Here is a 13,889-nt window from a genome sequence, read left to right as displayed (position 1 = left end):
GCAGTGAAATTGCCAGGGTAAATGAAAGTTGCAAAAATAATTGTTGTTTTTTGTTGTTATATTATTCATTAGAAACTGAAGGCAACTAATTCCAGTGAGAACAAAACCGCGCTGTTCTGAGTGTTCAAAAAGGTTCATTTTATTGAATACTTATTATTCCTACACTATTTTCTTTATTACACTTACACACAACCAGGCAAGCACGCCTCTATGCCTTTGTGATTTATACAGCACTAACGTTACCACTAACCATCCATTTTCATCCGCTTATCTGGGGCCGGGGCACAGGGGCAGCAGGCCAAGCAAAGCATCCCAGACATCCCTCTCCCCAACAACGCTTTCCAGCTCCTCCTGGGGGACCCCAAGTTGTTCCCAGGCCAGATGAGATATGTAATCCCTCCAGCGTGCCCCAGGAACACCTTTAATGGAAGGAGCCCGGAAGCATCCCGATCAGATGCATGAACCACCTCAACTGACCCCTTGCAACGCAAAGGAGCAGCGGCTCTACTCCGAGCTCCCTCTGGATGTCCGAGCTCCTTACCCTATCTCTAAGGCTGAAATTACAAGGTTGTGCAAAACCAATACAAGTGGGCAGAATTTGCGTTGAATTCTTACGATCCCAACAATGCAACATCCTGGAGGGGCTGCTGTGTGAAACAGAGGTCATTTAAATGCATGCTTACCAAAGTGGAGTAGATGGGCAGCTCTTTGTTTGGATTGACTAGCAGGAGGATGTGTCCGATGTAAGTCTACAAAACAGAGAAAAAGAAACACACCTGATTGATCTTTTACTCATGAATCTAATTATGTTAAACACTTATCTTTTGGGTGTGAGGTTGACCGCTTTGACATACAAACAGGCTGAAGCTGGGTTTTAATTACTTACAGAGCGCCTGCAGCTATCACTGAACTGAAAAAAGTGCTGTGCCACTCTTTCCTTTACATCAGTATGCATGGAGGTGACAATCTCTATTACCATAAGAGTATGGTAATCTCATGGCAGAGACAGGTCAGGAGAGGAACCTCCAACGATAACCTCGGTAATGACCTTTCTCTGATAAAAAACCAAAACAATTCTGCCCGCATACGCAGCGTACACACAAACCCTCAGGCCGTTTAGATAAAAATAACCAACTCCCAATTTCTGACCCTTTCCACTAAACTGCTAACCCTGTGTTTCTCACAAGGAGTCCCGGAGGCTGTTTGAAAGCTAACGCTCCGTCCCCTGGGAAAGTGCCGACATTGCTAACATTCTGTAACATGCTGCTTTGTCCTTAGGCCCTGGCTCAAGGTTAATGACTTGAACAAATTCCCACTGCTTGCGGACACGGAGCAGAATTTACACTACAAGTTTTGCTTTTTATTGACGGAATAAAACTCCGAGAACAGCGCGCCACTTCCACACTAACTGTTGTTTAATCTTGTGATATGCTTGTCAATAATCCAGTGTCTTCTGTCACATCCTTTCCCAGCTCCTTGCCGCTCTCCTCGGGGGGGTTAGCGGCGCACTGGTCCTTCTATAATGGCAGAAGGCAGCAGACCACTCATCAAAGCCCCATCTCTGACCACCCTGCTGGGAACATATGGAGCATTCACCGCCTTTGTCCTCCCCCTTATTTCTGTCCTTCATCACATCTCTGCTTTGTCCATCTCTTTCTTGAAATGACCTTTATTATGCACTTAAGGTCATACTGTAAGTATAGAATCAGGCAGGTGAAAAAGATTTTTGGTCTTTTCAAGGCAAACCCTCTTAGAAAAGATGGAAACGTCATTGAAAAATGTCAAATGTAAAGCCATTATCTGCTTACCTGGCTTTATTTAGGAATATCTTTGCTATAAACAGAATTGAGTGCGTGGCTGTACTGCCTATACCTCATGACAGAGGAGTTATGCACAATGAGATCAGGTGTGCTCCTCATAGCTGCACTTTGTCCTTTTCTTTACACCTTTTCTTCTTCCAAATTGGACTGAAGCCTCAAATCCAGCCCTCATTATTCTAAATTCTAATCATTCCTCTTTTCTTCATCCACCACTCTACTGCCTTTTATTGTCATCCCCTTATCTGTTGTCCCCTGCTGCGGCTAACCCTACTGTCTGTCGCCCATCTGGGGTTCTATAATAACAGACTATTACTGCCTCTTCACAGAGAAGAGAGTGCACCGGATAGCTCCACATTGATCTGGTTCCAGTCTTTATAGAGCTCGGTCCCTGTGGTGAGGTATGGGCCAGACTACAGTTTTAAAGGAAAGGAGAAAAAGACAGGAATAAAAAATGGACCAAATCGTTGGAGATGAAGGCATTTTACTCCTGAATATAGTTATGGATTTGTCTTTTCAATCAATCTAAATGGTATTGATTTTGTAATTGTCACCAGTGTAAGTATGTGTGTGTGTCCGTATATATTAATATTACGTACCATAGGCCGAAACAGAAATGGGAAGGGACTCAGCTCATGAACACACAAGGGTGTACAGACTACTATGAATAATACAAATTTAGTCACGGTCAAAAAAATATTCACTGCCAGTCACTGGCTGTAAAAGTAGTCCTGGGTCTAAAATTTTAATATTATCCGCACAATCATCTTCAGAATAGGAGGTGCAGTATTTGTGATGAACTGTATGTGGTGTTTTTACTTCAGAAACAGAGCACACTACATGTACAGTATGCTGGAAGGAACCCAGCTGCAGTGTTCATGGGTATAAAGAACGTGCGATGTGATCCAAACACCACACTGAAATTCCCAGACTGCAAACAACACAGCACTCGGCTACAAATAAACAACTGTAGTGGCCCAGTTTTACCCGAGGGAGTGTGTGTGTTTATCTTTCTCAGTGTTCCATGTGTACTTTGTCTCCTAATGCATGTTTAATGTCGAGGGGGTCTTCATAGTTTAGTGGCACAAGGACAGCGGAGTCTTACGTAGATTTGGTCGTTGCCGAAGCGCTTCTGCATCTCGTAGAGGAGGCTGCTGTCTGTCAGCTCGCTGAGGGACGCCAGGTCGTCGTTGGGAGCTGGAGGCATCAGTTTGACCTGAGGGAAAAGCAACGCAAGAGTTAAATTTCACATGTCAGCACTACGACATGCAGCTTGAGGCAGAGAGTGTTTTACATGATAAATTTAAAGTCTGGGACAGTGGTCTCCAGAAACAAATGGAATATATAAAATTTTCTTCTAGCAGACATTTGGGATTATCAATGTTTTTACTAGAGCTGTCAGTCCTCTATAATCCCAGTCAATTTCATTCCTTATTATTAGTTATATTTAAATAATATTTGAATTTTTAAAGCTCAAATTCAGCTTATAATTGTTTCTGATATAATTAATTACTGGGGTGTAAAATCAAAACTCTCATCATGGTATTATCATAAATTTACTCAACTAACATACATGAACCATGGCTTTAGTATTAACACAGCATTAAAATTTGGCTCAATAATAATAAGCAAGGTTCACGGACAAAACCTTTTTTTTTTTTTTTTTTTTTTTTTTTTGCTAGTCATCATTATCAGCTTAAGCCTATGGCACTTGCTTTTGTTGTAAGTAACACGAGTTCCTGCCAGCTTGAATAACGTTCACTTCACCTCTCTCTCCTGTCCTATGTCGTCAAACTAGTGCAACCATAAATGACAGCAAAATTCAGGAGAGAAGCCACCACTAAAGTAAATCATTCACTGCCGTATGGATGGATATTTCACGTTATTTTTTGGCATTTGGCCCACCTGGCCAAGGAGCTGAAAGTTTCTGGTTATCTGTAGTAGTCTCATCAAGGTAAATGACCATCTCTTATAACAACGTTCTTGCTGTTGGCTTTATTGTATGTCATTTACAGTAAATGCCACAATATCAAACAACTGATTTCAGTTTAAAAAGTACAAATGTAGGAATATAGCTAATATCCTACTCACTCATCTTTTAAGTGGGTCTCTAGTCTGATCTCAGCACTGAGCTGATAGGTGAATGGTTTGTTTACATGACAAGACAGAAGTGCTTATTTAAGGGATTCAGTGTGTGGACAGAGAGCATCTGATGCGGCACGACACTTGGACGCTTGCTTGCTTGCTGTCAGGACACGCTGACAACATCCATCCATTTTAAACTGCTTATCCCAAACCAGGTCGTGGGGGCAGCAGGCCGAGCAAAGCATTCGAGACGTCCCTCTCCCCAGGGACGCTTTCCAGCTCCTCCTGGGGGACCCAGAGGTGTTTCCAGGCCAGATGAGATGTAAAATCCCTCCAGTGTGTTCTCTGGGTCTGCTCCGGGGCCTCCTACCAGTAGGACGTGCCCGGTCACCTCTAGCAGAAGGCACCCAGGTGGCATCCTGATCAGATGCCCACACCTCCTCAACTGACCCCTTTTGACATGAAGGAGCAGCAGCTCTACTCCAAGCTCTCTCCGGATGTCCGAGCTCCTCACCCTATCTCCAAGGCTGAGCCCAGGCATCCTTCTGAGGAAACTCATTTCAGCTGCTTGTATCTGCGCTATCATTCTTTCGGTCACTTCCCAGAGCTCATGACGACAGGTGAGGATTGGGACCTAGATGGACCAGTACACTGAAAGCTTTGTCTTCCAGCTCAGCTCTCTCTTCACCACAATGGTCCAGCACAACTTCCACATCACTGCAGACTCTGCGCCAAACCATCTACATCACTTCTATAGAAATATTTAAAAATACACACTTGAATTGTAATTTAAGCATGGAATTAGGATTCATTTTTTCACTATTCAATTAATATTTGACTCCCGAAATTCGATCCAACAGCCCTGGCTCTTACTGCCTTACTGTGTTTTTTGCAGTGTGGGAGCTGTAAGAAGTTGTAACAAGGTACCTGCTCCAGTTTGCTGGCTCCGGAGCTAAAGGGGCCATCTAGGCCATTATCCTGTGAGGGCTGTCGGCTCAGTGCTCCACCTGCCTCTCTGAACATGGCACACTTCTCCAGCAGACTGTCCCGCTTAGAGATGGAGAGCCCCAGGGGGTTCCTGTGTAATCAGAGGATAGGGGATAGAGTTTGACAGTAGATGGGGAGCAGATTTGGGGGAAAGGATGAGAGAATAATGAGAGTAAAAAAACAGGATTCACAATCTGTGGAGTAACAATAAGGCAACACCGTGCTCATGAAACTGTTAACCTACAAGTTCTTGACAGGAGTGTTGAGGTCGTGTGAACCGCCATCATAGCGTTGGTCAGTGGAGGGTAGAGGAGCGGAGGGGTCCTTTAGTCTCTGCAGCCAGCTCTCCTCTGCACTCAGCAGCATATCAGCTATGGGCTCTGATGCGGAAATGTCTGGTGATAAGATACACAAGATGGCCTAATCAGCGATTCATTGTGATATTTGAAGGTCACAGAGAAATTTAACTTGATACAGATGACACCTTCAAAATCTAATTTGTAAGCTCTAAAATTAATTTTATTACCACTCTGTGCCATTGGTGAAAAGACATAATATTTGTAATACTGTTCCCTTAAGACCATAATATTAGTCTTTGCTCTCTCTCTTGCCATACCAACCCTTCTCCACGATCAGTGTGGACGAGCCTGCACTGGTGGAGAATGTGAACCCCACTGTGGATCAATCCAACTGTGCTTAAAAGGAAGGGGGAGATAAGATCCCCCCAGTCTGTAATGAGGTATAACGGGGCACGAGGGAGGGGAATGGCTTCATCCTGTCTTTAGATTTTTGTGTGACTGACAACCCCCTAGACTCCAATCTCCTGCTCTGGCGTTTTTTCGTCATGTGGCTGCTGAGGGAGGGGTGTGGGGCTCGAGGCAAGAAAGGGAGGGAGGATTGTCTCAGTCTCTAAGGGCTTGTCTCACATCTTTTCTGAGCCTACATGCTAGAAGGAGCTATTGATTAAGGCTGGAGTGAGGCAGTCAGAGGTGTGATGAAGCTATGGGAGCAAATGCTTAGAGGCAGCTGTGATATTCTATCTCACAGTGGAGAGGTTTGAAGCCCAAAGCCCGTCTATATGACACATTTCATCACTATCACACGAGAGACGCCTCTTACATTTACAGTGACTTCACTACATTTATCAGCAGCCTGGTTCAGTGAATGGTCTTAAGGCGGTTCTGCTATGGTTTGAGACGCAGGGAGTTTCACCCCTGCTGTGCGTGTGTGCGTGGGAGGAGAATTTGCAAGACTGATCGGGATCATCAGCCAATAATGGATTTCCGTCCAACATTAATATCATTGAAATTAATGAAAATATGTAAATGACCGCCATTACACCCACAGAGAGACTGAGCATTCACTGAGAGAACGTAGAGATGTCAAGACTTAAAAGGTACCCGTGGAGTTCTCTTGTAAGCAAACACAGTTGTGTTTACAACTTTCTCTTCAAAAGGCTTTGTGTTTTATCTTAGAGGCCCTACAATTGTTCGGAACGCCTTTATTTCTCATAAAACATTTGCAAAGCCCATTTTCTGAAAATGTTGAAACTTGCATTGTTTACATTGGCTGCCAGTCTTCTTCCTCTGTGCCTTTTGTTGGCATACTGCCATGTTTATTGTAGTGTTATCATCTCCAACTGTCGATCAATGGAATGACATGAAAACAAGCAACATCAGCCCTTATCTCAACAGACAGATATCTGCATATGAATGCAGAATCTGTAGACCATAGAGCAAGATGTTTGTTTGGGAAGCATTCTAGTTTCCATTTGTAGTCTGGTAATAGTGACCAATCATGTCCGAGCGACAGATAAACCGTCTTAGATATTGTCTTATGACTGTTTAGCTTCATATTAGCTTTCTTAAGAAAATAAAATCTGTACTTGAATGCAGATTTTCATTGACAGAGATGACCTGAAATGACCAGCCCATGCAATAGGAAGTCTTATAGCTGATGGGTTAGCAAGCCTGTATATCAGATTGGTGTTTCACTTGTTTATCTTCTTCTTCAAGTATTAATGCCTGCATGCACCTGGCAGGAACGTGTGCATATTTATGAATCTTTAGATGTATTGGCCGATACTTAACACTGCATATTATAGCAGCTTGCACGAAAAGCATCAGGTTTTACTGGTCATGTTTAAGTCTTTTATCATCATCTGTAATGTAAAAATAGATATCCACACAGTGAATGAAAGCAGGGAACAACATCAGGCCGCCCTACCATTTCAAGGTTCAAGCTTATATTTATTGTCCCCCCAGGGGAAATTTGTTTTGCAGCCAGAGTTCACATAAAAACAATAAAAGACAATATGGACGACCATCAACACAATAAATCACAGAGCCAGAGCAGGGAAATCAGAATTTATACCAAACAGGCCACATGTGCTCAAGAGTGCAAATGTGCAAGGAGTGCAGCCAAAGTGCTGTTTGAACTTTGGATGAAGGAGATGCAACATATCTTGGTCCTTCTTATGTGTGTCCTGAAACTGCATCCTGAGGGCAAAAGTTTGAACTCATCCAGGAGTGGATGGTCCTAGAATTAGCTTGGCCTGACTCCTCCCCGAAATCATACCGGCCATTTTAACAAGACTTCCAAGTCGATGCTTATTTGACAGTGTAAGTGCTATTTAAAAGTGTTTAGTTCACAATGTGCATGATGCATAATAAGGTTAAAATGTACATCCTATGTGACTGAGGTGATGTATTAAGGGTAAAATGTACATGACTGCAAAGGTTGAAGCTAAGGCACTAGTTCATTGTTTACTTACCTGTACCTCTGTGGCGGAACAAATTTTCGTTGTTGTGCTACTACGGCAGAATTTGCTGTGGGACCGTGTATAGCGCAGTGTTGAGAATGTCTTGCTAGGCTCGACTTTTAGTTTGTAAATGTCTGAGGCCGAAGTGGATGGTCGAAAAGATGGCTGGAGAGACATTTGAGGGATTTTAAGAGCTTTGGGAAACTCTTCATGACAAGCAGCTGACGAGTTTTCACGGCACGACAAGAAGGAGATGCCTCAGAGGGACAGAAATGCCCGAATAAACGCCTGTTTGAGAGAACTGACCTGTGTCTGTGTTGCTGTGAGAGAAGCTACAGACAGATTTAGATTTCCAAACCAAGCAATAATGCAAAAGAGTCATCATCTGAGAAGAAACGTGTAAAGAGTTCATTTTTTCTCAGGGAAAAAGTCTTCGTTGGACCTTTTAAGAGGTAGCATCAGCACAAACTGTTATCAAGAACAATACCCATAATCTGTCTCTATAACCATTACAGTATGTTTATAGTACGAGCAAAAAAAACTGCTCCACAGCACCTCTAGTGGTTAAAAATATGACATGGTACCTTTAATTTAGGACTGTAGAACTTAAAGGGGATCAATGATTACAATATCACTGTATAAGCAGGCATCATTTTTCAGATGGTAGCAATCTGCTATGTGCAACTCATTATTTAAATCATGAATCATCAATTAAGTTTCTCCTGAGCTGCAGTGTCTACCAGTCAAAACAGGATCCATACACACAACTTGCCCCACATTGAATCAATGCAAATTGTCTTTACTCAGATCTCCTCTGTTGATCGTGTAAGATTCCCTTATTAAAAAAACAAAACAAAATAAAACATGCCTCTTGATAATGATATGATACCTTTATGCCCATTAGCAAATTAATCACACAAGCCTCTTTTGATTACTGCTAACACCCAGTTTTAATCAGTGTGTGTGTGTGTGTGTGTGTGTGTGTGTACGGGCATGAGTGAGGTGCTCATGTTTTCTTTCATTAATAAATAAGTTCTCTCACACTCAAATGTGCAGATAGGCTCAGCAGAGACTGATTATGACGGAGCCTCGTATGTGTGTGTGTGTGTGTGTGTGTGTGTGTGCCTGTGTTTCATATTAGCACAGTGATTATTAATGCATTCGCAGGCATACAGTCAAAATCCATTTCTCCACTTCTTTGCTTCATTAACTCTTGCTTGCTATGACATGTTTGCCCATTCCAGCAGCAATATTTGTGTGTGTTTGTGCGTGCACGGGTGTATATTTGTGTGAATGCCTAAATATGTTACTGTACCTGAGGGCTTGTCTTGGTTGCAGTTCAACAGAGTCGGGTTTGCTCCGTGCCTCAGGAGCTGGCTAACGATGCTTGTCTGTAAGAGATGGGAGAAACACCCACATCCATTTTCATTAGATGCTAAAAAAATTCAAACATTTCTGGGGCGCCGTGAACGCCATCTACTTTCAAACCATCAGTACGAGAGCAAAAAGAAGCATTTCATGGCAGATTTCTGAAAATCCTCCTGTTAAAGGTCAGAGGAGAGTCAGCGGTTATTCCCACATGTATTGCTACAGTGCAGATGTAACAGAGACCTGGAATTTAAACACAGAGCAGACGAGACAAACACTGTGTGTCACACATGACAGGTCTATACAAGTGTTGCCCCCTGACTGAGGAGATCCTTTAATAATGAGACTATCTTCCATCACATGTCACAGTGGAAGAACCCAGCAGTCACCTACTCTCATCTCTACACACAGTGACATGTGATGGCTGTCACCTCTGTCCTCTGTTGTTCTGTCTGTGTTTTTCTTAAAGTGTAGGCTCACACAGGCTCTCAGTCAGGCATGTTCTCCTTTCCCTCTCATTACTCCTTCATTTTCTACGGCCTTTTTTATTTGCATTCTCTGTCACCACCCGTCTTTAACTCTGTGGAGTATCGGCTACACTATGTGATCTGTGACTACTGATTTGGGATTAGTGTATGCACTAGAGATGAAGCAGTATGAAAATTATGATCACGGTTATCAGTATTATCACGGTATTGTTAAAATATACTGAAAATAATCAGCAATGACACACACTGAAATCATTTCGGCAAGTTTTATCCTATATTGGTGCATTGCAAAGTTAATATATTTAACTGAAACTGAACTAAAAACTAAAACTGGCCGTGAAAAAACATTATAGTTTGCTGAAATAAAAAAAAATCTAGACTAGAGAGAAATATATAAATGTCCTTGGTTGTAGTCTTTCTCAATTTGGCCAAATTTGTCAACACAACAAGAATAAGTGTTTTCTGACTCACATTCTCCACGCTGATCATGAGCTTTTACCCTCGGGCAGAAGATACAAGATGCCCAAATTTAAACTGAACCGTTTCAAAAATTCATTTGTGCCAACCTCAATTAAGATTTTAAAGATTTTAAGATTTTGTCACTTGATGCTCAGGGATTGTGTTGTGTTTTGCTTATGGTGCTCTGTTGTGTGCTGGTGTTCTGGACAATACATGAGTGGTTGATGTGCAATTATGTGTAGTATGTTTTTTTATGGTGTATGCTTATCATTTTTTCTGGACTATTATTGTATGGCAGCAAAACTTGTACATCTCTTGAGTCCAAGACAAGTTTCCCTATGGGGACAAAAGAGTATATCGTATCATATCACATCATATCATATCATATTGTATCGTATCGTATCGTACCATAACGTATCGTATCATATCGTATGATATCGTATCACATCGCATCGCATCATATGGAGTAAGGAATTGGTGCATGTGTTCAATGAGACTGGGATGCCACTTGCCTTCACAAAAAGCTGTGTTTGTATTGTAATACCTGTGCTGAGCTTCTTAAATCTTGCCCCTGACAAATACCTCTCATAATATAATAATAAAACTACAAATAAAACCAAAACTAATAAAAACTTAAGTAAAACTAAACATTTTAAAAAGACTAAAAACTAAACTGAAACGAGAAATACCTTTCTGGAAATGACCTAAAACTAAACTGACTTGAAAACCAAAATGAAAACATAAAAAAAAAAAAAAAACCTAATGAAAAATAAAAACCTCTAATAACTGAGGTGCACAAGCAGCCCAACTTTGAAATGCTAGCTCAGGTGTCTGCGTCACTGTAGATAAAGACAATGGAAGAGTAGCATCACTGGGTTCATTCACACCCACTTTGTAAAAGATAAGGCTGCCACTGCCTTCCACCATGTTTTAACTGATGCAAAACAAACCCACGTTGCATGCTGCGCCTGCATCTGGGAGACCTTTGCCAACTTTGCTTGATGCTGGACAGTATTTATTGTGAGTTTTTCAAAGTGCGGTAATCAAACACAGTTCTAACAATAATTAAAACTTGAAACACAGATATTGTGGTGAATTTCATCGTGGTCTATCGTGCCACAGGTTACCATTTCATTCCGAGTATGCACTGTGTTTAAGTATCTGAAGTGTGATTCAATTTACTGATAATAGACAAGAATCTTCTTTATCACTTCTTGGTAATGTAGGAAAGATGGCATGACCCAGAAACTCAGAATCTCAGCAGCTCAACAAATAGAAAGGCATAATTTCAAAATGAAAATGAGAAGAGCGAGGCTGATAATGAAACACAAGAACCTACTTAACCATGGCACATTTTCTGGAAAACACTGGAGGAAAATAATAAACCTAACACTTCCTCACCTACTGTTCAGTTTTTATGACCATGTTTAGAGAGTCACAGCACTTCAGTGAAATCAAACCTACACTTGTGTGATGTCCTCTGTGGCTCTGGAGGAGCATTCAAAAGTAGCATAACTTCTTTGTGCTATAGGAGAGTAATGAGACATCATCTCCAGTACAGAAGAGAGTGATTCAGCACATTGCTCAGACTGGCACTGACCCACGTCAACAGCTGTGCAGCTTTGAGTCTACAGCATCTCTACTACCCACAGCCCCCGTCAGCTGCACTCACACCCTATAAATACAGACGACACGTCAGTGGCACCACAAGATCTGAACTCTTCAATGGGTCAGCAGGATCAGGAAAAGGTTGTTACACAGGGATCAGCGGGGACAGAGCAACCTTATAGAGTAGGGTATGTCGATTCAGTTTTTGGTAAGGATCCAAATGTCCCTTTCATATCTGTCAGACCTGACAATTAATCTTAAGATTAACATTAAAGTACTTAAGAAAATTAAACTGAATCAGGTGGTCGCTGCACTGCCACAGCTTTCACATGCGCCTTCATTATAAAACTGAATAAATTAATCCAGTCCCAGTAGGGCTGTATTTTAACATCCTGTCATTTTTGTGTGAAACTCCACACACAAAACTATTTAAAATTCTCTTCTCGAGAGAGCACATCTCGAAAAGCCTCGACTCAAACCAAGGACGCAGAGAGCAGGGGTCTGACTTATCACAAGACCGAGAGGGGGGAGCTTAATTAGCTGCAGTAATAGGGTCATGTATCTTCTTAAAGGGTCAGTGTAGTACGAATGCCACACTGCAGAAGGGGTCTTTGGGTTTAACATAGCAGCGAGTGTTGCAGCTGCCAGCAAGTGTTTCCAGGCAACAGTTTGTGTGTGCCTCATATCAGCAAAACATCTTCTTAGCAGGACCGGTGACTGTGTTGGCTGGGTACGTACACACATCTTGAACCCGTAATATCTTACATTACTGACGTGTCACTGTCTGTATGAGGGAATGGTGACAGGAAATGAGTGTTAAGAAGGGTCAGGAAGTAGTTGGTATGCAGGAGGCAAAAGCACTGGCACCAGTTAAGAGCCGATGGCTGAGGTGATTTAGTGCTGCAGGGGAGACCTAATCGATTCCCCAGTCCTCCAGACTGCCACTCTTAGGTCAGATGCACTTAGATATCACACACACACACACACACAGAGTAATTGCGTATGTAGATGGTCTTAAAACCAAAGACACACAAGAAGGTTATTATTCCATTTAGAAGATTGCTGTCTGAGAGATTTATACATTTAGATCTACTGAATAACAATCATTCTTTCAGCTAACAACTGCAGGAAGGAAACGTGTGAGAGCAAACAAGGGCAGCAGATCTGCATGAATGAAGCAGAGAAAGGCCGCAAGGTAACAGAGAGGAAGAAAGAATTTTTAAAACACACTCTAGTAGAGGAAGAAAAACATGACTTGAGGGTAGATGAACTAAAGAAGTCGAGAGCGACTCTAAATACCAAATGAATAAATTCTTTTTGTCAGCAGCCCAAGCACACAGCCCAGAAATGTAATTAAATATCCAGTCGGGTCAGCAAGATGGGAACGTGATCACTTCCCTTCCTTCAAAGTTGGACCCCTCCCAAACCACCAGATCTCATCGCTCCCAACAGCTCACCTCCGCCCCATCTGGAAATCAATCTCTCTCCCTCTAAGAGAGACCATTAAACTGCTAATCTAAAATGCTGTAACAAATGCATGTGCAGCGCTGCTCTGTGCCAGCCGTTTGACTGTTTCTGATCAATAGGCCCAAAAAGAGCAGTTTATCAGAGTGTGTGCAGGGTAACTGGAGGCAAGTTTCTCACAGGAACAATCCATCCATCAATATTTCCCTTGTAATTTCATTCATTTCATTAATGACTGCAATCACGCCGGATCGATGCAGCTAGATGAGTAGAAATTAGTGGACTACTTCATTAATGTCAACAACATTCTGACATTTCGCAGAGTGGCTGTGAGTTACCTGTCCATATTTAGCAGCCAGGTGGAGAGGGGTCCAGAAGTTGTTGTCAGCAGGATGAGGGTCCACTCCACTCGCTAACAACACCGACACCACCTCTCTGTAACCACTGGCACACGCTATGTGGAGCTGCAGAGAGACAGAGAGAAAAGAAAGGTTAAGTTATGACAGCAAAAAGAGGAGGCCACAGTATCTGGTAAAAAATGAGCTGAAGAAAGACAACAAACCATGGACAGGAGAAGAGAGAGACAAAGAGATGCCCACTCCCACACACTATAACACACACTGTGACCTCGCTTACCAGAGTGACCCCATCATCATTGGGCTGGTTGAGGCTTCCCCCTGTGGCTACGAGCTGTCTGACATCAGACAGCATGGTGCTGGGTCTCTGTGTCTTCATGGCATGCATGGATGACACATCCACACCTAAAAAAAACATCACAGTTGACACACATGTTACAGTGTGTTTGTAATTATGTGTTTTAGTCTATGTTGTGTTTAATGCTGTACTTCTGTA

General features: G+C 42.3%; 1 protein-coding gene across 4 annotated transcripts in view; it reads right to left on the bottom strand.

The window, feature by feature from the left end:
• Window positions 1-13,889, bottom strand: part of myo16 (myosin XVI) — a 141,248-nt gene that overhangs the window by 67,982 nt on the left and 59,377 nt on the right. For all 4 annotated transcript variants that reach the window (XR_004501212.2, XM_033617373.2, XM_078174548.1 and 1 more), the window contains exons 6-12: window positions 13,674-13,798; window positions 13,376-13,501; window positions 8,966-9,041; window positions 5,134-5,284; window positions 4,830-4,980; window positions 2,923-3,033; window positions 684-749 (exon numbers count right to left, since the gene is read on the bottom strand). Coding sequence is in view for 3 of the 4 variants with exons in the window: in XM_033617373.2 (XP_033473264.1) it covers window positions 684-749; window positions 2,923-3,033; window positions 4,830-4,980; window positions 5,134-5,284; window positions 8,966-9,041; window positions 13,376-13,501; window positions 13,674-13,798 (806 nt within the window). In the remaining variant the exon portion in view is untranslated. The remainder of the gene's footprint in view (window positions 1-683; window positions 750-2,922; window positions 3,034-4,829; window positions 4,981-5,133; window positions 5,285-8,965; window positions 9,042-13,375; window positions 13,502-13,673; window positions 13,799-13,889) is intronic.

Source organism: Epinephelus lanceolatus, chromosome 14 (assembly GCF_041903045.1).
Source record: "Epinephelus lanceolatus isolate andai-2023 chromosome 14, ASM4190304v1, whole genome shotgun sequence".
NCBI lineage: Eukaryota > Metazoa > Chordata > Actinopteri > Perciformes > Serranidae > Epinephelus > Epinephelus lanceolatus.
This window is presented reverse-complemented; position numbering and strand designations above follow the sequence as displayed.